General features: G+C 38.4%; 1 protein-coding gene across 46 annotated transcripts in view; it reads right to left on the reverse strand.

Moving 5' to 3' along the window:
- Positions 1-27,789, reverse strand: part of EYA1 (EYA transcriptional coactivator and phosphatase 1) — a 371,713-nt gene that overhangs the window by 97,115 nt on the left and 246,809 nt on the right. For 14 of the 46 annotated variants that reach the window (XR_016235723.1, XM_017341392.4, XM_089335384.1 and 11 more), the window contains 5 exons: positions 25,842-25,911; positions 25,378-25,523; positions 21,599-21,736; positions 5,499-5,581; positions 4,887-5,073 (listed from right to left, as the gene is read on the reverse strand). Coding sequence is in view for 41 of the 46 variants with exons in the window: in XM_017341392.4 (XP_017196881.1) it covers positions 4,887-5,073; positions 5,499-5,581; positions 21,599-21,736; positions 25,378-25,523; positions 25,842-25,911 (624 nt within the window). In the remaining 5 variants the exon portion in view is untranslated. The remainder of the gene's footprint in view (positions 1-4,886; positions 5,074-5,498; positions 5,582-21,598; positions 21,737-25,377; positions 25,524-25,841; positions 25,912-27,789) is intronic. The other 32 variants (XR_016235726.1, XM_089335389.1, XM_070075166.2 and 29 more) reach the window with 5 other exon arrangements.

Here is a 27,789-nt window from a genome sequence, read left to right on the forward strand (position 1 = left end):
CCTTGACATTCCAACTTACAAAATTGTCATTCAGTTTAGACCATAGACCGAAACGGAAATGCAAAACTATGAAACTTCTAGACAATAACACGGGAGAAAATCTAGATGACCTTGGGTTTGGCAATCAGCTTTTTAAGATGCAACACCAAAGGCAGACTCATGAAAGAAAACTGATAATCTGGACTTTACTAGAATTTCAAACTTCTATGCAAAAAAATATCAGTTTTAAGAGACAGAAAGACAAGCTACAGCCTGGGAGAAAGTATCTGCAAAACACATATCTAATATAAGACATCTATACAAAATATATCAGGAATTCTAAAACCAAAAATATGAAAACAACCAACCTATTCATTGCAGCTCAATTCACAATAGCTAAGACATGGAATCAACCCAGATGTCCATCAACTGAAGTCCCCAAAAGACAAATACCATATTTTCCCCTGGTCTGTGGTAAATAACAGAGCACCTAAAATGTAATCTATAGGAGTGAAATTGACACTTTGAGATGTGATGACTTTTAACAGCCCTTGACTTGACTGTTAAAGAAGAGTTTTGTATTTTTTGTGTTTTTTTTTCCTCATACTATTTGTTGAACTCTTTTCCTAGTGTAAGGTTAATCTTATGTGTACAAAGTTGATTGAAAATAGAACTTTGTAAAAAATTAAGAATGGGGCTAGCAGAGGGAAGAGAAGGATGGGTGGGAGTACAGGCAGGAAGGAGGGCAGGGTCGGAAGAGCCATTATGTTCCTAAATTTGTATATATGAAAGGCATGAAGTTTGTACACCTTAAATAAATGGTTTCTAGGTAAAATACATAAATAAATAAATAAATAACAAGCAGGCAAAAATCTGATCAGCCAATTCACCAACAAGTTACGTAGATGGCAAATTAGCCTATGAAAGGTATCCCACACCATATTTCACTAGGAAACTGTAATTTAAAACATCAAGATACCATCATACATGCATTAGCATGTCAAAAATCCAAAATATGGACAACATCAAATGCTGGAAAGGATGTTGAGCAACAAGAACACTATTTATTGCTGGTGAGAATGCAAAATGGCATAGTCACTTTGAAAGCGAGTTCCACAGTTTTTTCTAAAGTTAAATACAGTCTGAGCATACAAACCAATAATCTCATCAGCCAAAAAGTCTACACACAAGTGTTTATAGCGACTTTATCCATACACCAAAACTCAGAAGCAAACAAGAGGTCCTTCAATTTATGAAAGGAGAAAGGAGACTGACACTGACAGTTGAACAGTAGGGATGAATCTTTTGAATCCAATGTATAAATCAAAATCCTGCTGGGTGATCAGATAGTTTGTTTCTATGTTTCTCAAGGCAGATAGGTTTCAGCATATCCCCAGACATTGTGAATTTTGTTCAATTATGATCATCCATGCATGAGCTAACAAACTCATTTTTAAAACTGAAAGCAAAGGCACTGTTTTTAGTTTTTGAAACAAACTAGAGATATGGGCTTACACTCATGATCAGGTTATATAATTTTTAATGTACTAAAACATTTATTCAAGGAGAATATTGCTTTCTATGTTTAATTATAAACAGATTAATTTTTCAACTGAAGATTCATGGGAAAGTACAGGTGTTCAAGTTAATACTACAGACTGTCATAAACCTAAACGACAGCTGTTCTTCAAATAACTTTAAAAATGAACAATACAAAAGTAGATCCTTACACGTTTTCCCTCAAAAAACCTTACAGTGATGTTTTATGTTAATTCTGTGAACACTGCAAGAATAGATATCATAAAGGATGAGTGGAGGACCAATATGTCTGCAGATGTGTCTGTACTATGTGATGTCATGAAATTGAAAGACAGTAGCCTGGTTATACATAGGACCAGATAATGACTAAGTCTGAATTGCCACTATTATAAAGTATTGATATAATACTCAATAGGCTAGTAAAATTAAAAGAAAAAATATCTGAAATTATTTCAACAACAGATATTTAACTTTTTTTATTTCTATCACAACAGAGACTGTTTATCTTTTATATATCTCACTTAATTCTTTTGCTAATGAATATATGTACGTTATCATCAAAACTTTTTGTTTAAAAAGAACAAGTGCATACTTATGACTAGTAAGAAAGGCAAGTGAATACCAGAAATTGAAGCTGAATCAATAGTATTATCACTACTATAAAAACTGTGGTAAATATACATATGTAATGGAATAATACTTTGGCATAAAAAAGAATGAAATCCTGTCTTTTGCAACAAAATGGATACAATTGAAGACCATTATGCCTAATGAAATTAGCCACATTCCAAAAGACAAATATCATATACTTTCCCTGATTTTTGGTAACTAACATACAGAGTACAAAAAATGTAATATATATGACCAAAATTGACATTTTCAGATTTGATTATTATTATTTATAGATCTTGTCTATACTCTTGAGGAATTGTAGTTTTTCTACCTACCATTTGTTGAATTCTCTATTTAGAGGAGGGTTAAACTTGTGATTAAAAAGAAAATCTAAATTATATCATTGTAAAAATTAAAAGAAAAATAGGGAAAGAAGGAGGAGGAGGGAATGGTGGGAAGCATCATTATTCTCTTAAACCTGTATATGTTAAATACATAAAATCTGTTCCCTTTATATACATTTTTTAAGAAGTTGAAAAAAAGAAAATCTTCCTTAAATTTTTCAAGTAACTAATTTCCTTATCGACGTGGGAGCTCATTCAACTCAAGTGAACTCACTTCTAGCCATGTGACACATTAATTTTAGTGGGAAGCAGTGAATATAACAAGTCTGAAAAATATTTTCTTTACAGTTCAATTCATTCCTACAAGTATTGTGTAACCATGCAATAATGAAATTAAACACCTAAAATGCTAAAGCACTTTTTCAAATAAAAGCTAAAATATACCACTCATTTTTAAAGTAAAATCATATAAACATTTTGAAAATTTTGATTTTATATGGTTTCTCAAGTGGCATGGATTTGTGCCCACTTATCCTGACTCTTTCACATGGCAGCTCTTTTATAGACAAAATTTACTTTGAACAATGTCATCTTTCAGAGACACTCTCATGATATGATCCAACAGCAAAATTCTAATCTTCCTCATTTAAGAAGCATCACAAAATCTTCATCAGTTTCTTTATACTGTATATAACCAAAATATACAGAATTAAATTCAACTATTCCATTTTCACTCTGTTATTCCATAGATGACAAAAAAAGTTTTCTACTTCTCACATAGCTGACCTCATTAAAAATTCCATTTAGTTCCAAGAAATTGTGTAACTTAATGGCCCCCATGAAAACACAAGATCCTCCTAATCCTGCCTCATGTTATTTTTGTAAAGTTTATGAAAGTAAAGAGGAATATCTTACAAAAACCTCTACAATAAGTTCAATGTAGTCTATATTAAATTTTACTTTCAGTATGATTATCTAGATGTGAAATCTAATTAAAAGACAGAAAAGAGATACATACACCCAATTCCATGAGAATTGGGTGAAAAATAGAGTATCAAATTAGTTTTTGTAAATAAAAATAAATGGAATACAATGATCAAAGATAAAAATGTTGAAATTAGCATCTGTTATAATAAAACTTTTTTGTGGTTTAGGGTAACCCCTAGAATTAACATTCTATGATTACAATATTACAAAGGAAACTCTTTTAATAGATTGTTTTAACATGACTTGTAGCAATAGTGTAGGCTTTAACTCTGGAAAAAGGCAAGAGGAAGAACATTCTGACTTTGAGGATATTAGATCATCTCATAATCCATGAAAGGAGCAAGTACCCTTTTACAAAGATAAAACAAAAATGTGAAAAGCATGAGAGAAAATACAGGAAATGTGGATAAAAACCAAGGTAGGAAATTATACATACAATACCAAGAGTTCCAGAAAGAAAGGCCCAACAGTGGTGAAATATAAAAGATAGAAGGCCAGAAAACTTCCAGAGACAGAGGGGCTGTCCTGCAAAAGGTGCACCAAGGGTTGTGCAGAAGGATTCAATTGCTCACATTCCTACACATGGCAATGAATTCACAGGAAGGATGAGTGGGAAAAGGACAAACAAGCGACCCATGTTCGCATGATCAGCCCTTTGATGCTACTTGATTGTTCTAACTCTCAGTGTATTACTGTGATGGAACCCACTAACTACGTAATGATGATGAACATTAAATTCCAGACAATCTGAATTTACTTTCATCGACAATGTGTGGGATCAACAAATCATTTACAGTTATATATGGGGAACTTTGAAAAGTTCATGGAAAACAAGGAATTAAAAGTTAAGTTTGTTTTGGTGCAAAACAATTTGAAATCCATGTACAACTTCTCTTTTTTTTAAACTTTTATTTAATAAATATAAATTTCAAAAGTACAACTTTTGGATTATACTGGCTTTTCCCCCCATAACCTCCCTCCCACCTGCAACCATCCCATCTCCCACTCCCTCTCCCATCCCATTCTTCATCAAGATTTTCAATTATCTTTATATACAGAAGATCAACTTGGTATACACTAAGTAAAGATTTCAACAGACTGCACCCACACATAATGCCCATTTCCATGAACTTTTAAAAGATCTGTCATATTGTTACAGTTAATAATTTTAGCTAAATATTTATTATTATATATCTAAAAAGTACACAGAGCTTGAAAATTGAGAGTATATTCACAAATTAAAAAAATCTCCGTGTGCCTTTGAATTTAAATACTTGATACTAACATTTTCAAATATAAAATAAATTAATGCCTTAATCATGATACTTATGCTTAGCCCTTGCCAAAACTGCAACCACTGCATGAATATCACATTTAAGCCACCAGAAATACAGCCTGCAGGACCAATAAAATTCACATAATTACCTGCCGTGGGATCTGTCACTGCCTGGCTGGTGATGCCAGATGGTGGTTCTTGAAGCTGGTACGTGGCGTTGGTGGACGGCGTCGTTGGGCTGGTGTTGCTGCTTGTCATATAGTGTGCTGGGTATGGTGAGCTGTTGTAGTACTGTGCGTACTGACCCTGGCCAAAACTGGGATAAGATGGATAGTCCTACCAAATCAAATCACATGCGAAAAGTCTGTCAATAAACTGCTGCTTAGTCCTTATGTTTCAAAGTATAATTGTAAATATGTCTGTGTTTTTGTGTCTCTTCTGAATTCTCATAGGACATCCTACAAATCACATTAACTGAAGAGCTCAGACTTGCCAACAAACTCTAGGTTTGATGATAGAGTCTTTAGCCTTCACATATATTTCTATGTTATGGTGCAGAAGTAGGCAAAATTAAACCAATCTGAAAAGCAAACTCACTATAAAAGAGTGCTAAAAAAAATCTTTAAAAGAAAAAAAAAAACTATTAAAAGGCAGAGGAAAGGTCTTACTTACTTAGAGTGTAATATAAACCGATCTTTCTTTATATAAGAAAATCACGTATTTTGAAATATGTCAGAGGTTAAATGGGCTTTTCAAATTACCTGCTGTGAACTGTTAAATCCAGAGGAATTTGTGAGCGAATTATTTCCTGTATATAATCCTGATGATGTTGTAAAACTACTACCTAAAACAAAGTGAAAAGACACAGAGTTTACTAAGCCATATATAATGACATGACAGTAGAAATTTCATTTCCATAAGATACACTTGAGTTTGGTTTATCTTTAATTATAGAATTCATCATTAAGGATAACATTTCAATTTCCTAAAATAGTTGATTTTATTTTCATTTTTACAAAGAATTACAAAGTAAAGAGGTTACACTTCTGAGGACAAAAGCAACTCACATAAACTACAGACAGAATTAGACACTAAATTTTCTATTTCAATTTGTAAAGCATACCAAGATTTTTCATATCTTTACACAAAATCTGCATAGTACAAAAAAGTAGGATTATATTAGGTAGTCTGTACAGTTCCTGCCAGCTCCACAAATTACAACGCTTCTTCCAAGAACCCTAAATGCTTTCAGATGGTCATTATTTATATGGTCATAACAGTGGCCCATTGAAAAGCTACTGTCTGATTTCATTTCTCAGAAAAGTGAATGGAATCACTGGAAGAATTTGATACCATGAAGATCAAGAGGAACATGATCAGTGTTTTATTTAGTACATGTGCTGTCAAGGTAACATTCTATTTGCTGAACGTCCACACTGTTGAACAATCAACAGGAGGCACATACTATAAACAGCAGGACACAATAGAAGAACATTTTAGTCCCCTCCTTCAAATTTACTCCTTATTATTAATCTCTACAAAAACAAAAATACACTAATTTTGATGAAAATATATAAAACTATGCTTATTAAACATTGTAAAATGGGGTTTTAATAGGTACAACATTTCCATTGGGTTATTTGGGAGGTACCTGGGAAATTTTGTATACCCTTTAGTTTAACAATTTTACTGCCATGAATTTATTCTAAGAAAAAAAATTGTGGATTTATACAAAGAAATAATTAGCAAAGATGTTTTTTAGTATTGGTTCTAACCACAAAACAAAAATGAGCCTGAATCCCGAATAGGTGTTACTCAGAAAATGGCATACTGCGAACCTGTTAAAATGGCATTTTGAGATTGTTTATAAACATGGGAAATTTTCATATTATTTTATGGAAGTAAAAGCTACGAATAACCGAGAATACTTTAGACGATCTTGTTTAAAAACATTTTTAAAGCAAAAAGCACAAAAATCTCACAAATGTTATCTCTGAAGGATTTGAGATATGGTCACATAATAGTCATTAAGCCAGTGGACACTTTTAAATTTTCTACTCAGGAGTTGTGTTGCTTTGTAATTAGAAACAAAAGGTGCTTTTTAAAAATTAAAACTGTACAGCAAATGAATAGGTAGAAGCATACAAAGGGTCTTTAAAAGGTTCATAAAAATGGGTATTATGGAAAACTAAGCATGGATTTCAAAATTTTAAACCCAAATAAAGTTTTCTTTTAATTCCATGTTCCATTAACATTTTGAAGTACTCTCCTATTTACTTGCTACTGAACATTTCAGTACTGACTTAAAAGACAACATAGACTAGAGTTTTTGGCTCGTTACTTTACATGGCTTGGACTTTGAACAACTTACCTAATCATTCTTGGGTGTAATTTCTTAGTTTGCAAAATCCTATAGATAGATGGGGGAGATGCTTTGGAAAGCATCAGAGATACAGCATCACAGCTGTATCCACCAGGAGTTGTTTACACCAGGAAACATTGCTGAACGCCACAGTGTGAATGTCTCTTTCCCCTCTTTTTATTTCCCCAAATTAGATAAAAATGACTTAATCGCTTCACATGCCTAAAATTCATTTCCTATTTACTTGTCAAGCATCTATCAACATTAAAAGCCCAATCCAAGGATGGTTTTTATTAGAAGGGAAAATATTTCCTAAGACAGTTCCGAATTTAGCTATCACACAGACTCATATTTGAAGCTTCCTCATGTACACATTTTTAAAAAAATCAACTGAGCAAAATTCCCAGAGCACCCATCCTAGAGAAGCAAAGTGCTCTCATGCTACCCACACTCTACCATGATGAACAGCAAGCCCTCACTAGACAGACTTCTCATTTTAATGCTCATTTGCATATGGCAGCTGCATGTTAATTAAATGCCCAGGCCCCTGGTGATAATTACATGAGAATAAAAGACTGATGAAGACATAGTCTCAGACCTCAAGGGGCTTATCAGGTTGATATCAATTTTGTGGTTTTTTTTTTTTTTCAACACTGGACCTTATGGGCACATGACCCATTATGTATTTGCAGATCAGAGCACAATTTTGATCTTGACATTATATATCTAGCACCCTTATGAGTATTTAAAATTCCTTGTAAAATAAAATTCAAATTCCTTCTGGACACAGCCATGCTTTTCAAACTTTAGCTACTATTTGTACTTGATAGGAAAAATTGCTTTGGGCTACAACCAGCTATTTTCATTTCAACTATACACTTTTAGGTAATGAGTTGCTACTTTCACTTAAATGACACATTTTTGAGCAATAAATACTGACCTCAATAATCCCTGTCCACCAGGAAAATGAATAAGATATAGAAAATATATTTTTAAAATGGATGTTTTCTTTCCATAAGTTATTCCCTGGAACAAAGTAGAAAAGACTATGGAAGCTATATTGGCACAGAGAGGCCACCAGGGTATGACCAAGTAAATCACAGTTCAGTACTCCAAATGGTACCCAAGTGACTTTCCAGACTTAATGCTACTTCTAAGTCTGTACATTAGCTGGAATTCAACATAAGTTATACTCATTTACTGGCTGACTGCAGGCTGAGATTCCATTCCATTTAGTATGCCGAAGCAGAAGTTTAACGGCACCCTTGTGGCCTTGGAGACTTAATGCAACTTCCAAAAAGATCTCACTTGCTTCAGGGAGAGGTGTGCATACTAGAGAATCAGGCTCAGGCAATATTAATTTTTCACCACCAGAATCAAGTTTGTTGGATTGCTCCACCTGCCTTCATGTGAGACTTAGGCAAACAGAGCTGCTAATTCAGTCCAGGCCACCAGCACTGAATTTCTGGATCAGCCTCCTGATTTCCTACCTACCCTACAGCCTCTCCAGTTGATTCTCTGCAAAGGTATAAGAAATTTTCTCTAATGTGCATGACTGAATTTGTCATTCCCCTACCTCAAAAGTTACCTTTCGTGGGTCCCTGTGGCCCTCAGAATAAAAGCCAAACTCCTAACCAGAGCTTCTTCACTAGGCCTTACCTGGTTTACCCCAGGTTTATCTTTAGGATGGGTCTGGTCATTTCCCTGCAGCCCCCAGCCCTGCCCCTCCAGGCACATATTCAGGTCTAACACTAGCAAACCAACACGCACTTCTGCCACTCCTATCACCTCCTGGTTCAGCGTGGACTGTAAACTCCCTTCTTCAGAGAAGCTTCCTCAAATCCCCTCTCCTTTCCCCCTATGCCTAGTATAGGTGTGCTGGTGTGTCTCTCTCACTCTCTCTTTCTCATATACATATGTATCTGTTTGTGTGATGTATGTGTGTGTATATCTATGCGTACACATACACATTCATGACTTACTAATCAGTACTTTAAACTAATTGCTACTAGTTGACGAGTCAGTACTAATTATACTTAAACAAATTAGCCTTCCCCTATAAAACAGAATATCAAAGAAAAAATTTGATGTTCATAAAAATAATTGGATTTTTTTTGCAGCCAACTCATGCAAATATCACCAGAGTATAAAATATAGTAAAAACACAAATAGGTGGCAACCATTTCTCAGTATTCTGTTTCAGGCACAGTGCTCATCTTCCACGTGCCCTATCTATCCTCTGTCACAACTCAATGCTGTAGGGAGTGTTAATATTCCCATGGTTTTCAGAAAAGGAAATTCAAAAAATTCATGAAAAACAGAATTAAAATATACTTATTTGGTATAAAATTTGAAATCTATGCACAGTTTGTCACAATACACATTTTCCATGAACTTTTTAAAGACCCTGCATATCCATGCATTTAAAAATTTTTTTATCGAAACAAACCTTATAATTCCATTTCCATGAACTTTAGAAATATTCTTATATATATATGCTTAGATAGGGGAGATACTGATTTTCAGAATAGAACACAAAGGAAAAACCTTTCCTTTCAGAACACCTCCAACAGACAACATAATTTTTCCTTTCACAACATTACTTATTTTAAAGGTAGAAAGACAATGGGCGCCAGGTTCTAGTCCCGGTTGCCCCTCTTCCAGTTCAGCTCTCTGCTGTGGCCCAGGAAGGCAGTGGAGGATGGCCCAAGTCCTTGGGCCCCTGCACCCGCATGGGAGACCAGGAGGAAGCAACTGGCCCCTGGCTTTGGATCGGCGCAGTGTCAGCTGTAGTGGGCATTTGGGGAGTGAACCAACAGAAGGAAGACCTTTCTCTCTGTCTCTCTCTCTGCCTATAACTGTCAAATAAATTTAAAAAAATATTTAAAAAGGTGGAAAGACAGAGATCTTCCATCCATTGGTTCCCTTTCCAAATGCCGGCAACAGTAGAAAAGGGTGAGAAGCATCTTCCTTGCGTGGGGTAAGCATAAACTATCTGAAGGAGATCAGAGAGTGGGGGAGTGGTGGTGGGGTCCTAATGGAAGTTTCTTGATCATTTAAGAAAAGACATTACCTAAATACTCCCATAATCCAAATGTTCCACATAGTAATAATGGTTTTCCTGGGACGCAGGAAAGTCTTGATTGTGAATCTCCTTCTAAGGATGAGGGGTAGGAGGAGAGAGGGAGATAGTAGGGAGCTATTACAAGTGCAAGGACTTGTACTTATCTGAGCTTGGAAATGAGAGATGGAGTTTGGAGTCGACAGCTAGGGATGGGGAGGCTGGGGAGGGGAATATGCTAATTAGGCTCTTTTCTCTGGCTTCCCTTGCATAGCCCACTATGTTGATTCGAGATGTCTTAACTGTTGTCCTGGACAGTCATCTAGCTCCAGCTTGCTCCTCTCACCCAATGCTCCCTTCCATCAGTCCTTGTATTCCTATTTTCAAGTTCTAATTCAAGTCCTCTCTTTCCAAAAAACCTCCCTTGATTGTTCTTGTTTTTATTGATTTTGTCTTCTGGAAAGTCCAGCTCACTAGGCATCGATACCATGCAGTCTACCTCTTCCTTAGACCAGTCCTAAACACATGTGCCTTGGTCTTGGTTTAATCCCGACCATAAGGTCCTTAAGTTGGATGGGTCATATTTATCCTGTCTGTGTCACACAGATTTGGAAAACCGTGTATGACTCACACTTTTGAAGGGCTCCCTGTAGGTTCAAGTGGGAGACAGAACCATGACTCAGGAACTTGAGTCCAGTGAGGTAAGTGACGGAGGGTTCGGTGAGGATAGGACTGTCATAAAGAATCATAAAGGAACAGGAAGAGACCTTTCCATAGGTTGTTTGCTTTTTGGATTAGTGGTGCTGAAGGGTAATTTGAAGAATCACTTAAGTCCTACCAAAGACTTCAGAATAGAAAAATCTCTGAATTTTCACACTGAAACTGGATGGTATACAAAGGGTTACCTTACAAATCAGCTTGCAATCATAATTTTAGATTCAAATTACATGGGTGAAATCAAATTCAGAAACCTATAAGAACATTCTGGAAGGAGTTGAAACACTTCTGAATCTCCATTTTAAAAAAAAAGGGGGAGGGGGGTCTGGCAGAGTTTTCAATGAAAAAAACTAAGTTCATTTTAAGTAATCAAATAAAAGGTTAAGTGTCACAAATTTTGACTATCTTGGAAAATCTCACTGAGTTTAGCTCTGAGTACCACTGGATCTCAGAGATGGTATAAGGACTTCATGTTCACATGCCATGCGGGCATCCTAACAGAACACTGACCTCTGATACAGATATAGGCCACCCAAGAGCCTATTCATTCTCTTAGCTCAGATGTTGGTAGAGTATCACAGGCCTATTAATGAAAATAACAGTCCGGCTTATACATGTAGAACTTCAAATTCAAAATGGAACAGCTGTCTACATATTAATCCATTTTGAATAGATTTTTGTGAGAGACTGTGGTCTAGTTTCACTCTTCTGTGTGTGTGGATATCCAATTTTTGCAGCACCATTTATTTATATTAGTCTCATCCTCCAGTGTACATTCTTGGCACCTTTATTAAAAATAATTTGGCTGGGGTCTGGGGCTGTGACATAGTGGGTGAAGCCACTGCCTGCAGTGCCAGCATCTCATATGGGCACTGATTCAAGTCCTGGCTGCTCCACTTCCTATCCAGCTCTCTGCTGTGGCCTGGGTAAGCAGTGGAGGATGGCCCAAGTCCTTGGGCCCCTGCACCCCTGTGGGAAACCCAGAAGAAGCTCTTGGCTCCTGGCTTTGGATAGGTGCAGCTCCAGCTGTTGTAGCCATTTGGGGAGTGAACCAGTGGATGGAAGACCTCCTTCTCTCCCTTTCTGCCTCTGTCTCTCTGTAACTCTGCCTTTCAATAAACAAACAAACAAATCTTTTAAAAAACCAATAATCTGGCTGAAGATGTGTGAATTTATTTCTGGGCTCTATATTCTGTTCCATTGGTCTACGAATCCATTTTTATACCAAAAAAGTTATAGCAAAGTTACTAGAAGTTTGTAGTAGTATATTTTGAAGTCAGGTAGTGTGACACCCTCAGCTTTGCTCTTTTTGCTCAGAATAAACTGGCTCGTATCCTCTGCTTTTAAGAGTACGTTCACCTTTTGCTCGTTCCACACGTGTTGTCTAAGGTTGGAGCCAACATCACCACTGTAAGGCAGCTGAAGCTGGACCCTTATCTTCATCCAAGAAACACAGAGAATGAAGATTTCCTTGAATATGGATTCTTGTTAGAGGGTGAATATTTTCTCAACTTCCAGGAAACTTTTTACTAATCTACTATGCCAAATTTACCTTTAGGTCTTCTGAATCAGTAATGTTGAGTTGAAATTACATACTACAAGAAGTGGTTACACAAGCAGTGAACTTTTGGTTGCACAAAAATCATAGACATATTAATCATAGAGGTAATGACACTTAAGAAATTCACTAAACAAATCTGGAGTCAAACTATCTCATTTCTAAAAGACTACATTGTAATGCTCTTTTTTAGGTCCGTAAGTTTTTTTTTTTTTTTTGTTTTTTTTTTTTTTTTTTGACAGGCAGAGTAGACAGTGAGAGAGAGAGAGAGAAAGGTCTTCCTTTGCCGTTGGTTCACCCTCCAATGGCCGCCACGGCCGGCGCGCTGCGGCCAGCGCACCGTGCTGATCCGATGGCAGGAGCCAGGAGCCAGGTGCTTTTCCTGGTCTCCCATGGGGTGCAGGGCCCAAGCACCTGGGCCATCCTCCACTGCACTCCCTGGCCACAGCAGAGGGCTGGCCTGGAACAGGGGCAACTGGGACAGAATCCGGTGCCCCGACCGGGACTAGAACCCGGTGTGCCAGCGCCGCTAGGCGGAGGATTAGCCTAGTGAGCCGCGGCGCCGGCCAGGTCCGTAAGTTTTTAAAGTAAGTTATGAGAGGAGTCTTTAAAACATTAATGGATAATGCATATTATGAAAAAAAACCCATACATCGATTTCAAAATTTTCTGCACCAAAATAAATTTGTTTCTAAATTCCATTTTCCACATACTTTTTGAAGTACCATTGTATACAGTCACCCACTGATTGTCTGTCACAATGATTCTGCTTTCCTTTGTCAATGTCTGGGGTTCCTACAGAGACAGGGTGGCAGTCTTGTCAACCATAACAAACAAGAAACAGTCTTTGTAAAAGATCTTGGGCCACTCATTCCATAGGTGCCAAGCAATTGTAGTTTAAAAACAAATCCTCACCCCCAAGGAAAAAAAAATTTTGACTAATACATAGCCATTCCTTTTTCATAGTTAAGAACGCAGCCTATGCAGATTTATAACATGGATTAAAATATTAACCAAAGTTTTGTGTGTGATAGAACCTGGAGAACACTGCCCAGATTAAACTTCAAAAAACTTAAAAAAAAAGAAACAAGAAAAAGGAGTAACATGTAGGTCAAAGGTCTACTTCACAGAGAACAAGGACTCACATTAAAAACCAGAATCCCAGCCAACATAAGAATGCTGGAACCTGCTGGGGCCTGTCTGTACTTCCCATGCATTGGAGCATTTTCTCGCACTTACTGGGCAGGCAGGATGCTGTTTGTCCCCCGTGTATTTTCACAGAAGTCCATTTGCTTTCCTTCCCTGGCCTCTTTGCCATGGGCTATGTCCATCATCGGTGCGATCTATGTGGCAGAAGTCAGCTCTGTTCCCAGGGGACAGGCCTCTGAGGGCCAGATGGACTATTGAAAACCAGGAACTCTCTCCCCGTGAGTAAAACATGGATTTTAAATAACCAAGATTTCCTTATTATGCAAGCAATAGTTTGTATTTTCAAAAAGAATTCTTAACGTAGGTAACAAAGGCTGAAAATTTTGATCTATTTCTATATATTTTTACTAAAAACAACTCATGCAGACAATACAATTAATATTGGTCACTAATTATTGCTATTCAATACCTGGATTTCAAGAGATTGCCATACCATTTTCAACTCTTGAAATAATATAAGATGCTAAAAAAATTGAAATGGAATCTTACTTAAAAAAAAAAAAACCTAGGCCAAAAGAAAGTTCTAGAATGTAAAAAAGGCAAGAACTAAAATAAAAGTGTGAGCAGACTGGCAAAACAATTAAGGGGAAATTGTGAACACCAGTTCAAGCTGTAATAGCTATTCTCCAATTCTTACTCTATTAGCATCATCACAGCATATTATAAGAAAAGCTTTACATTTTTCTTAAAGCCAGATCTTTTGGAGTCATTCCTTTAAGAAACATACCAGTTCCATAGATAATGAAAAACTTTAAAAGTCTAACAGTGCATATTGTTGAGCAGTGCTGAGGTTCTAAATGACCAGTCAACCGAATCTGTTCAGCTATAGCTTAGAAAAGCTACAGACAGGCAGATCAAAGGGAACAAAGGTGGCGTTCTCAGGCCATTCCAACTTCATAAGGAGCCATGGATCTGTGAGGCACAGACAACACGGGGTTGTGCACCCTTCCAAGGATCCTTTATAAAACCTCTGCCCTGATTTATTGTCTCTCCTCACTAGATTGAGGCCCAATCTCTTTAGCAGAAAAACAACAAGATCCACAATGAGAGAGTTAGAATTTGTGTTGTTTTCTTCTCCAACAGAGAGCAATAAAGCCTAAAGGAAAATAAACAAAGTGTAGTTTCCAGGAACTTGTAGGGTTAGGACATGCGCATCTGTGAAGCCCCTCCCTGACACCTTCCCTGGTGTAGAATGACTGGAATGTCCCCTACCATCACCGCTATTCTGGGACAATAAAGCACTCAGAAACCATTCTGAACCAACATCCTGATGGGTGATGGTTCCACAATGCCTCCTACCAGCTCCATCTACCCAAACGAACACAAGCAGAAGAATGCTTTAAGCACAGTATAATAATTTATTAACTGAAAGTTTAATTAACTGCTAAATTGCAAATTCATTTCCCCAAATGAAGAAAAGTAGTCTTTATGAGTCTTAATTTCTACCTTTCATCATGGCATAGACTGCTTCACATCTAACACTGTATTTTAGATAATTCTAGACACCAGAGACTGTCCAGGAATAAAGATGGCCAATACCTTCAACAGTCTCGAATCAGTAAAATGAAGATATTCAGAAAGCTGAGTTCTGCTCAAAATCAAGACTTCCTGGGCTAAGTGACACAATGCAATTTTAATTATTTATTGTGTTTGTGTACGTGTCTGAAAATCTGTTGCAAGTGAACTAAACACTTCCTTATGTCAAACAGATCACTAAACAAAATTCCTTTATCTTCATATGACCTGGCAGCTCCATAATGAAAAGAACGTATTGCTTTCTGTGTTAGATGGGACTATCAGTCTACACTGTATTCAAAGATTAAAGGAATGGCGATGAAGGCAATAGCTCCAGACCTCCAATTTAAAATAAATGAATACATAAATAAATAAATAATTTCAATTTAATTGCTTATTTTACAAAATAGGGAATAAAATTGTTTATGGGCAAATAGGCAGGTAATCTATGAAGTTGGTTAGTATATCAGATACTATTTTTTTTTTTAACCTTCCTAAGCATTTTTTTTTACCCTCCATACACTTGTGCCTATTTACATGTGTGCACATAAACTCACACACAGCAGCCTGCTTCCCTCTACCTGCTAGAGCCCTTTGGCTTCGTGCAGCACTGGAAACACTCCATGTCCCCATGGATCCTCTGTCCATCCACACCCACCCACTCAGCTAACTCTTCTGCATCAGGCTGTCAATGCTATGTGAAGAAAAATCTCAGACCAGCCCCAACCTTCTTCCGGAAACACAGAGGCTAACACCGGGGGAATAGGAAGACGTCAAAAACTAACAGGCAAGGATTCCACTGCCTCAGAGTGAACGAATTCTACTGTAGTCTACGAACAAGAACATTCTGTCTTTCTCAGTGGAACATAAGTTTCTAATCTTTCACTAGATGAACAAATAATTAGTGCACCAAGAGAATTTTCCAAGGATCCTTCAGCAAAGATGAAAGCAATTAGATTTATTTCATTCATGGGCAAATGAAAACTTCATCCCTGTTTGGCTTAAAATGCACGTGCTGGATTCAGAAACTCACCTGTGGTGACAGGAGCATTGAATGCTGGGGCCACAAGGGTCAGAAAGACTACCTGAATCAGATTAGGGCACAAAACTGGCTCTCTTTATGAAGCTTGGCTGTGGCAAAATGGCCACGAAATGCCAAATAAATCTGTTATTTAAGAGTGTGAAAACAGACAGGGCTCAGAGATAAGTTCTCTAAAATTTTTGTCTTGACTTTCGTAAGCTGGTATTAACTAGTTACACTAGTTAGATAGCTAACTAGTCATATTGTTAACTAGTTACAGTCGTATAGCTCGCCTTGGTTTTAAAGATAAGCCCGTACTCCAGAGAAATAAAAGCACGCATACATCTACATATATTTTCTGCAGTTTTCTCCAGGAGGTTCCCCTGCATGAGCTGTGACTTAGGGTGTAATGCCACACAACTTTCTCCACTTTAATTCTGAGCAGCCATCCTTGAGTCATCCTTGACATTCTACAAACTAAATAAATTGGCAATTTTATGACTTCTTCAGGACTTTCAGGTTTTCATCCTTTGGTCATCCTGGATTGTAAAAGACTGAATGAGATGACATGTGACACAATTAGAATAGCCCATGGCACACCAAAAACACCCAGTGAGCGTCTGCAGTGACTCTGCTTTGGTGGATGGGCGCTAGGGATACTCACAACCCAACCCTCTGAGCTGAAGAATCCGGCATGCAAATGGCTGTCATCTCCTCTCCTCCCACCCACTCCTTGCACTTGAAGTAGGGATGTGACTGCAGGTGTTACCAAGGCAGGAGGACGTGGGTGACCCCTCATTCTTCCCCAGAGAGCCGAGTGCTTTTCCTACTTAGAATCTCTTCTGCGCTTGCTGCCACTCCCACTATCTGCCACCTCTGTCACCAGCAACGGCTTTCCCTCTCCTCATATTTTCTTCAAGCTCCTGCCTGCTTCCATTTATCACTTGTACTTTTCCTTTGTTGTGTACAAAAAGCTTGTGCTTTGTTGATGGTAATTTTCCTTCCATGCCAGCACTTAAGTTAGATCTGGCTCTATTTTTTTTTTTTTGCTATTTTTATTTCATTATTTCATTACTGCGTTCTTAGAATATTTCACATGTGTTAGAATTTTTCTATATATGTATATATTTAGTCATACACATTTAATTATTAAATTGTTTCATATATACATATGCATACACACACACACATAAAGAACCCCTGCTCCTGGGGAAATAGGAGGGACGGAGCATTTAGGTCACACTTCCTAATCTGGAGCTACTCCAGAAAGCTGGATTATAATAATAACTAAAACAGTAATAGCCACATTACCACCACAGTGAGGACAACAACAATGAACACAACCATCGAGTGCTTTTTAGGATGTACCATGTGTTGCTAAGTGATTTACACAGACACTCTCCATTATATCTCACACACTCTGTGCGAGTAGACATCATCCCCACACTCAAGACACTCAAGAGAAGGGGAAAGAGGGGTGAGGAAACCATCTCCCTTGCCGAAGGCCCACAGACATCAGTGGCAGAACCGTGCACAGGAGTCTGATTCCAGCCCCTGCACTCTTGTGCGTACTCTAAGATCTCACAGCACCTTTAGTCCAGACCCAGGGTCTGAGCAAACCAAAGGGCTGATCACCACAAACTCCCTTTAAACGAAATGGATTAACACTGAATGGAAGCACACACATTTCACTCAAATTTCTTTGAGTCAGCTGGACTATGAGACTGTTTCTTTTGTCACTATGAAAGCCTAAAATTATTAAATTACAGCAGCTACATCTCTGAATAACTAATCATCACACCTTATATTTTAAAGGTTGAAAATATCTTCCTAGAGGAAAAGTTGGGCGAAGATATCCTCAGGTAACTATCCTATACCCTCATTCGGGATTCTAAAGAGTTTCAGTTGCTACAGGATGAAACGGATGTAGGCACAAATCATGGTTATTCACTGAGGATTACTATAATTTGGGGAATTTTAAAAATAATTTGATATTTTAGAAATATTAGAAGGTCATCTATTAAAAATACATTCAAAGATCAACAAACTTCCACAGCTAAGTACACAAAACCACTAAATAATGGTAAAAAAAAAAAAAACTTTCACATGGCATTTAATCTTTAAAAAATACATATTAATCAAAATGTAAGTATATACCTAAATGTGGCCATATAAATTCTACATCATATTCGAGCATGTACAGTGCAAACCTGGTAAGGCCAGACACAATAAAACATAGGGGTAGAAAACTGACTCCTTATTTGGTGCTACACATGTCCTTATTTCTTATCAAAAATAAAGACCCATTCTCCTCCAAATTAACTTCCTTTTGTCTTCCTTCATTACTGCTCTGCCCTAAGCTATGACGGTATCACATTCTGTTAGCTGGTTAGTACTCTTAGAGACTGTTTCTACTACTGCATACACTTTAGATCAGGGAGAAGACCAAAGAAAAAGTTAACTCTCATGTGCAGCATTTCTCAAACTATCAGGTCCAGGACCAACCTGCCCACCCCTAGTCAGACACAGACTGACAACTGAACAATATACTGTAACACCCCATTACCAAAACAATGAAAAAGACAAGAGGTAGAGAATAGATCTCTTTTTTTTTTTGGACAGGCAGAGCTAGTGAGAGAGACAGACAGAAAGATCTTCCTTCCATTGGTTCACCCTCAAAATGGCGCTTCCTCCTGGTCTCCCATGCGGGCAGGGCCCAAGCACTTGGGCCATCCTCCACTGCACTCCAGGGCCACAACAGAGAGCTGGACTGGAAGAGGGGCAACCAGGACAGAATCCGGTGCCCCAACCGGGACTAGAACCCAGGGTACCGGCGCTGCAGGTGGAGGATTAGCCTAATGAGCCATGGTGCCAGCCCAGATCTCTCATTTTTAAAATGCACCACTTGATTTAACAAACATGAAATTTACTACTGAAAGTTTCTAAATGTTCAGTCTCCACTTCTGTACTTAGCTCCTGGTGCACTGGTGCATAGAGACTGTAACAGGACGCAGGCCTGGCAACCACGTGTTAGCGCCCTGCATCTGCCCCCTTCTCACATTCAGCACCTGCTTCTCCCCAAAGGGACCTGATGCCCAGGGGACAAGAGAGCCCACTGTGGCACTCTGTCTATTTCCCTCAGCTCCTGAAGGAATCGGCAAGTGCGCTAATTTACTCTCTATCTCTCGACAAGAACGAAAATTCCATGAGCAAGCAGACCTCGTCTGCCTTATGTCCCGTTTCATTACCAGAACCAAGGACTGTTTAATTCATTAATGTAGTCTCTCCTTCACTTCTTGCTCTTTTCACCCCTTTACTCAATTGATATTCAACATGTGTAGAAACACAGTTCTTTTCCAAGACAGCTTAAAAGTTTTTGGAATTCGGCACATAAGCAACATCCTTCTAACAAGAAATGCTGTCTGCTAGGAGATGGTTTTTATTTTGTAGCTACCAAATATATAAAAACTTTATTACATAGGCCTTTTTATACCCCAGGTAAAACCAAATGTGGAAAGATTAATGGAAGGGAGGATGTTTGACCTAACAGTTAAGACACCGCTTCGGACCCCTGCATTCCACGTCAGAGAGCCTGGGTTCAAGTTCCTGGCTCTGCTCCCAATTACACACTCTTGCCAATGTGCATCCTGGAAGGCAGCAGACAGAGTTCAAGTGGTTGGGTCCCTGCCACATACATCAGAAATATGGACTGAGTTCCAGGTTTGTGGCTTCGGCCTGGCCCAGTCCTGGCACTTGGGGAATCAGCCAGTGGATGGGAGATCTGCCTCTGCCTATCTGTTTCTCTTCCCCTGTGTGTGTGTGTGTGTGTGTGTGTGTGCATGTCTGCTTTTCAAACAAAAACAAAATGAATACTTTTTCTTACAAAAGAAAATATTAATGGACCTTTCACTATGAATCTCTAGTATGTTGTATAGAAAAAACCTTAAAATGATAAACTGGAAATATATTTGTAAAATAGTATTAAAGCTTAAGAAATAATATGACAGAAATGAATACCACCATAAAAAAGGAAAATGCTTTAACATCTTAGTTTTAAAAAGGTGTATAAAAACAACAATAAAATCTTGAATGTACCCAAATGACAACTTTTTCCAACTAAGATATTATCCAATGTATATACTCTAATATATAGCTTTTGTTTCTATAGATATATGAGAAATTCTGAATTAATGAAAGATAGTTTACCTAGAAATTCCACACTTGAACTCATCCAAAGAAAACAAAGATGTGGATAAGATATGCATACCATTGCTCTAGATATCAGTAATATGGAATTATTTAAATAAGATATACCATGCAGCCATTAAAAGATGCTATAAAAATAAAGATGTGAAAAGATGTTTACAAATATATTTGTTACTGAAAGTTGAAGGTACTGCTATATCATATGGTACAAACCCAAACTGTACATCTAGACGATATGTCAAAATGATGATAATACTTGTATAGGATATATGATCATAATTAGTTTTACTTCTCTACATTCTCCAATTTACCTGCAATGAATACAGTATTAATTAAATGACAAACAAGATGAAAGAAATGAGAAGATAAAAAACAGAAAAGGAACCTCTTTAATCAAAAAGTGGTAATCAGGGCTCTAATGAAATTATGGCATAACTTTATTAAAAAGCTGAATAGAATCATTACACTGATTTGTAGTTAAAAAAAAGATATTAGGAGTGTTTAAATTATGTGAGAACGATTCTCAAGCACTCCACACACACATTCATGTGGCAACAATGTGCTAATTACAAGTAATGTCTCTGTATTCTTGAAAACAGTTTTGACAGTGTGAATTTTCAGTTGTCATTCCATTCGACTTCCACTTAATACTGTTTTGTCTGTAACTTCAAAAACAATGGAATGGATCTGGGAGGCATTTTCTTGAGGATCACTGGGTGGCTGTGAATTTGATCTACTAGTATTTGGTAGAGCATGAAGTCAACACGCATCACATGCTCTATTTCTAGATTGCCCTGCTCCAACCCCTACCCCATAATAAAAAGGAAGAAACTATAGTCCTGTTAGAAGATTGCTTGTTAATGCCACGTGCAGCAGTGTTCAGTGTTCAGCCACATCAGAACCTTTTCTGGGGTTGCCTTTTTCATTTTTTATTAATGAAAAACACAAAACTTCAGTTTCACAAAAAAAAATGTAGACCTTTTTGAAAACAACCTCACAGACATTTAAGTCTAAGCTTTTAATGCCATAAATATGAACATTTAGGCCACAGAGTAGGTACGAGAAAAGCAAATGAGAAGGGGGCAGGTGCCTCTAAGCCCAGATCAGTAGTCTTCATCATCTGCTAGCTCACAGAACAGCAGAATGTACTTTAAAAATTAACTGTCAGCCTATAGACTGCAGGAAACTAGCAATGTCAGGAGGTATACACACCTTGCATCTGGTAGCTGTATGGTGCCTGTCCAGGTTGAGGGGTACCGAAGCTCGTGCCATAGCTGAGAAATCCCGTCTGTCCGGGCGACTGAGACTGGGACAATCCACCTTCAGTCTTGATGCCTGCCCACAATGCACCTAAATCAGTTAGTGACAGCTTATCTATCTGTTCATTTCCAGAAGCTGGTAAATAGACAAAAACATTTGCTCTCACAACTGTTTCATCACAAATGCCTCCCAGTCTCATCTCACTAATAACGGGTTAATATGCTTAATGAAATATTATAAAGTACAAGTTCAATTTTTAAAACTACCCAGATCATTACAGATTTGAATGCCTGTTCACATTTTTCTCTTGATTTTCTGCATCTAACTTTCTATAAAATAGAACTCCACTGGCATACAGCATTTCTATATTTCCTTTTGTTCTGTTGCAAGAATTGAAGATCTTCGAAGCCAAGACATGGCCATAATTAAATGTTAGCTAAACTCTTCCAAAGTTGCTGTGCTGACTAGTGTCAAAATCAAAATCATATTTTTCCAAAGACTGATTAGAGCCTGTAGGCTTATAGCATTCTTTCTCTTTCTCCCTTATTCTTTCTCCCACAAAGCTGGTTTGCACACACAATGCATTTTGAAGTCGGAGTAAACAATACTGGGCCCGGAACTAAGCAACTAACGAGGAAACCTCCTGAATATCTAGATCCTACCAGAAAGTAAGCAGAAACTAAAGAACTGAATCCTGTAAACCAGCATAGTGACTTGTAAACAAGTAAATGGTCTTCTTATCCCTTTTAGTTTAAATACTCACATGCAATTGTTCAGAATGTCCTCTAGAGCACACACTTTGTTCTTATCATATGGTAACAGAAAAAATTACCTGTGGCCCCCAAATGCCTCCCCAAGCACCAGGCTGACCTCCTGAGCTCAGGACATGCATTTGTCAGCACCCGGGCCTAGGGCTCAACTCTGGATCATAATTGAAGACAGTCATGAAAGTTTACAACTCTCCTGAATTCCCACAGAGGACCGAGAGCAAACTTCTGCCAAGGGAAGTCAGACTTTAATAATTTTGCTTTGCACTTGAGATAAATGATATCGTTAGGATCTTGAATACACAGTAGGCTCACTCTGTATTTCCATTTTAGGGGAACTTCATCACTAGCATGAAGTTAGGAAGAATCTGACTCTTGGCTAAGAGAGTCTACTCTAAGTGCTAGGGAATCTCTAAGCAAGTTCATGATGACCTTAACACTTAAGTCTGAATACAACCTTTTTTTAAAAAAAAAAAAAAATACGGTTTTCCTTATACAGGCAATTGCAAAGCAGTGAGTTACCCATGCATACAAACTGTCCCCAGGAACACATCTACCCAAGACAGCTGGTTTGATAGCTCCAGAAACTCCCTTTCTTTCCATGCTGTCACCCAGGGGATTTTCCCCCTTCTCTTTCCACTTGAGGCTATACTGATCTGCTCCCAGCTTTCCCCTGTACCATCTGTTTTTACCCTGGAGGTTCAGAAAGTGAACCTTTGTGATAAGAACACATAAAGCCAAGTAGGAAGAGATAGAAAACCCCCGTAGCCACACTGGTGTCTACGGCTTCTACCCACAGGTGACAAACTCATTTCACTGAATGGACTCCAAGCAGACCCAGCAAGGAATAGAATGAATGTTCTTCCTGACTGATTTGTCATTTTCTCTATAAAAAGATATGCCTACCTTTTTTTACAGGGCCCAGGGAAAATGTCTGGGGCACAATTCCTTGGGGGAAATCTGCTAAAATAATCTGGGCCTGGACTATCAGCAGTGAGTGAACATGTTAAACTACTTGCTCTCCCTTCATGAATAAGCAAAGGAAGAGAAGGCTGCCACATGTTCAATACACTGACCCCAGAAAAATGAAGCTTGTGAGCCACAGCACTGAGTGTGGCTCTTATACTCAGAGCCCAGAAAAAGAAGAAAGCGAATCATCAGGAAAGTGCTAAGGACTGAGAGTTATTCCCAGGAGACTAACTAGCACGGAAAGCTCTGGAGCCCACACCCTTACCCTGACCTCACCATCACCACCTTCCCAATCCCAACCTCTCGTATTAAAATCCCCATCCTCTCTCTGTTAGGTCTGATTCTATTCTCAGACCCTCCACTCATCCCATCCTCCTGGAACAGCTATTTCAGACAACAAGAACATTCATGAATGCTTGGATCAGGAAGTCTCTACTTCACAGCTCAGAAATTGGCAAAGGAGGGAACCCAGGCCCCACCACAGCTGAAAGGGGGAGCGAAAACAAGCAGAAGACAGGAGGTGTGTGGCTGGCAGCCAAGGCACTGACAGGGGTGGCCCCTCCCGCGCCAGCTTCCATAGGCTGACAACACTTAGGGACCGTGTGTACTGGGAAAGACTTGTACACTTCAAATAATCACCTTACAGACACACTGAGAATGTAAACTGGGGACTGTCTTGACAGGATGGAAGTTGTGCAATTCAATCACAGATTCTTTTCCCTCTTTTATCCCAAAAATAGCTTAAAAGCAAATGACAGATAAATGTGACTTGCAAATAATACTATTATAGATACTATGAATGAAAGTGATAGAAATGAGAGGTAATTTTAGGAAGTCCATCTTGAGGCTGTTTCTGAAGTCTACTTTGAGAACACCTAACTAAGTAATCTTCAGTTCTGATAATTTTGGAATAAAACCAGAAAACCTGAAGTTATACATAATTTAGATTTTTATTTCTATTGATTTTATAAGAAGTCTATACATAATCAGTTTTATTTGGGGGTCAAAGAGAATTAAAAAGAATAAAATTACTTGCCTTCTAATTGTTAACAAAATGCTTAATGGGTCTTAATTTTTTTCTGCAGAATTTATTATGGTAGGAAAGGGTAGTATAAAACAATACCAACAGAAATAGAATACTCATTACAGTTAATCCTGTACAACAGACACAGAATTACACACTCAACCAGTCCCTTCCTTCCAAAGGTCCACATAATGTTTACTGATCATTTGTTTTATTTTGTTCTTTATAAATGCCAATAATTCATGTGTTTCTTTTAGTTCAATCTGTTTAAAACTGCAATTGCCATTCAACTGATGAAAACTTAGGAAATTCTAAGGCCTCTGTGATTAAACGTGGGGATTTTGCTGGCTTTCTGTTTAATTTACAGGTATTGACCCTGTAAAGGAGTGAGTTAAATGACACCAAGATAAAGATAATCTCCAGGTGGGAAGAAACAAATGGTGAAAGGAGCCTTAAATGTTTCCTGATTGGGCCTTTTCAGAGCAGCCAGGCCAGGCGCTGGTATGTAGATCACTTTTCCTAATGGCTGATAATGGTGAAATTCGATAACACTACCACCCTCAAGTTTAGAGCAAAAGTTTGTTGAATTCCACTTGTACTTCCCAAATCATAGCTGGGCATCTGATAAATAGGAAATGGATCTGTACCCCCAAAGACTTCAATGGCAGAAGTTTTATCACAAATAAGCACAGAAATGCTTTGAATTCCAGAGCCAACCGCTCAAATGGCAAATTCAGAGTTGAGATATGGATGGAGAAAACTGAGAGCAAGAGGGCACATAAACCACGCAACCTGCTCACACGGCTCTGACCCCAACACAAGGGGCCGCCATTCTCACAATGCTCATTAGAAGCAGACACAACAGGTGACGACACTTTCTCTGGCCCATCGAGGTTGACAGTCTTCAAGCGCCACTCAAAAACACGCATGCGCACTAGATAAGAGAGCTCTTCCAACACGGGATGACTCACCATATGAGGAAATTCCGTACGGCTGTCCTGGCTGTGGGTATGTGGCGTAGGCTGTAGCTTGTTGCATTCCTGTGGTAAACTGTGTTTGCCCATATGCAGCCATAGTTTGTGAGGAAGGGGTAGGGAGAATATGTGGGTATGGTCTGCTATTTGTCAGAAATGACAGAAAATAGAAAGCCCATGCATTAGATGGAAACATGCAAGGTCACCAATTAACAACCACATCACAAATTCCAGTTAAAGATCGTATCTTAAAGTAAAACTTCCAAACACAATAGACAAAACGCTGGACTACTTCAAGGTTTCTACTTGATGATGCTCAGAATACATTTGTGTAAATCTATGCGAATCTATGCAATGCACTTTCATTTAAATCAAGATGTTGCAAGTGGGCACAGACATGACCTGATATAAGGTGTGAGTCTACTGAGGAAAGCTATTTACCGAGAGAAAACGTATCTTACTTGGACGGATAGATCTGTGGTGGAGAGAACTGGGGAGTTGGTCTTGGGCTGAAGCTGCTGCTCCCAATGGCTGGAAAAAAAACACACACACACACAATAATCCAAGCAAAATGCAAAACACATAAGAAGTTATGTTATATTTTGATCTATCAGTTCATTTATATGAAATTTCAGATAACTGACCTTTGTGACCCCATAAATGGTCATTTTGTGTGAGTCCACCTTACAGAAAGTGAAACCATGAAAAGGAACCAATGGGAACTGACGAAGTGGCTCTCACTTTAAAGGAACTCTTACAAAACACAGTTGCAGTCATCTTAAGTACCTGTCAGCATGCTGATGGTTCTTACAGTGGCGAAACTTTCATGTCCCAGGAATCCCCGCTACTATTTGGGAAGACTTGTGGGAAAGGGGAGGTATGAAGCTGGTTTTAGGGTTGGGCAGGGGCCTGATAGGTCACCTGGCCTATTGTCTGTGCCCAGCAGGAACCCACAACCCCCAGCCCCTATTAGCAAGGAACCTGTTCTAATCTTCTCTCAGCTGAATAGAAATAAGATTCTCATTTGCCTGTGTTGATTTTGCAATGTGTTTTAGCAAAAAATGCATTCCTATAACTATCTTAAATTTCTCAAGTTGCAAGTTAAACTTGTTTTTTCTTGTGCTGCATTGGGTGTTATATGTGCTTACCTTCAAACTTCAGGTAAGAATACTTTTTTTTTCTTTTAAATAAAAGAGAAGTATGCAAGTATTGAAGCAGAACTTAAATTCTTTTAATCACATTTACTTGATTCATTGTGTTTCAGAAATGCACCCAACTTCTCCATGAAACATTTTTTTCACCCTCATTCTGAACTTAAAAAAAAATACTTTAATTAACAAAAGGTCTTACAAATGATAGTTCTCAGCTTTTTTCTTTGTGAGGATAATACATCTATATCTATGTGGTATACATACTTATGTTTATGTGTGCACTGTATGTGTATGTGTGTGTGTGTGTATTTTCTGCCCAACTCCTTAATCTTTTCCTGGCTAAGAGATATATACTTTGGGTGCAATTATTATAAGGCATAAAAAGTCTATATTTTTCCTTCTGCTAGTAATAACTTCAGAGGCACTAGAATTTGTTAACCATATTCTACATTAAAACCCTTTCACAAGGTCCCATGCACCTCAAATTTTACATAGTTTCCATGTTGTCCCTTCAGCACATTTCTCATATTCCATGTCCCAGCCTGTAGTTAGAACAGCAGGGCAGTCAGACTGCAGTCTCAAATTCTGTGAACAATCCTTTCCGTGTAAAACCTACAGGCCCAGTAACAACAGAACAGATCTCGGTTAGTCCTGTCCTTGCAAGCTGCCAGATGCTGACCATCTGGCTGTCAGCTTGGAGAGACACAGGACGCACTGAAGAGATGGCAGGCCAACCCAGCGGGTGACTCCTGCCACCCCCGGCACATACTGAGTCACCACTGGGTTCCAGGTGCTGTGCTAGATGCTACAGGTGCAAACTTGCAAAGACAAGTTCTGTCCGGGCCATGTGGGAAGGCTGACCCACAAACAGCCATGGGAGGATTAGCTACATACTGCAATTTATAGAAGGGGGGGATTAGTGAAAGAACTTGGACTAGCAAGGACACCACTTGCCCAGGTCATCTGTGACAACCACCTCTTCCATTCCCCTTTCCTCAGCCTGAAAAGAGGCCAAGGGTCAAGTGGCTTTAACCCGCAGAGGAGCTGGAGGGGCAGGATCTTTCCTGGACAATCATAGTTAAAAATAATCCTTTGGAAATCATCAGCAAAGCCATGCAGAGCCACCAATGATGGAAGCTGCAGAAATTATTTTCCTATTGTTCTAGTTCTATGCCTATGTTTCTCAAATCATGGGTCATGACCCAGGAGACGTTCACATACTCAGCTTAATAGGCTGTACTCAGTAACTTTTTTTCAA

The sequence above is a fragment of the Oryctolagus cuniculus genome, chromosome 6 (assembly GCF_051225735.1).
Source record: "Oryctolagus cuniculus isolate XC-2025 breed Fujian yellow rabbit chromosome 6, ASM5122573v1, whole genome shotgun sequence".
NCBI classification, from domain to species: Eukaryota; Metazoa; Chordata; class Mammalia; order Lagomorpha; family Leporidae; genus Oryctolagus; species Oryctolagus cuniculus.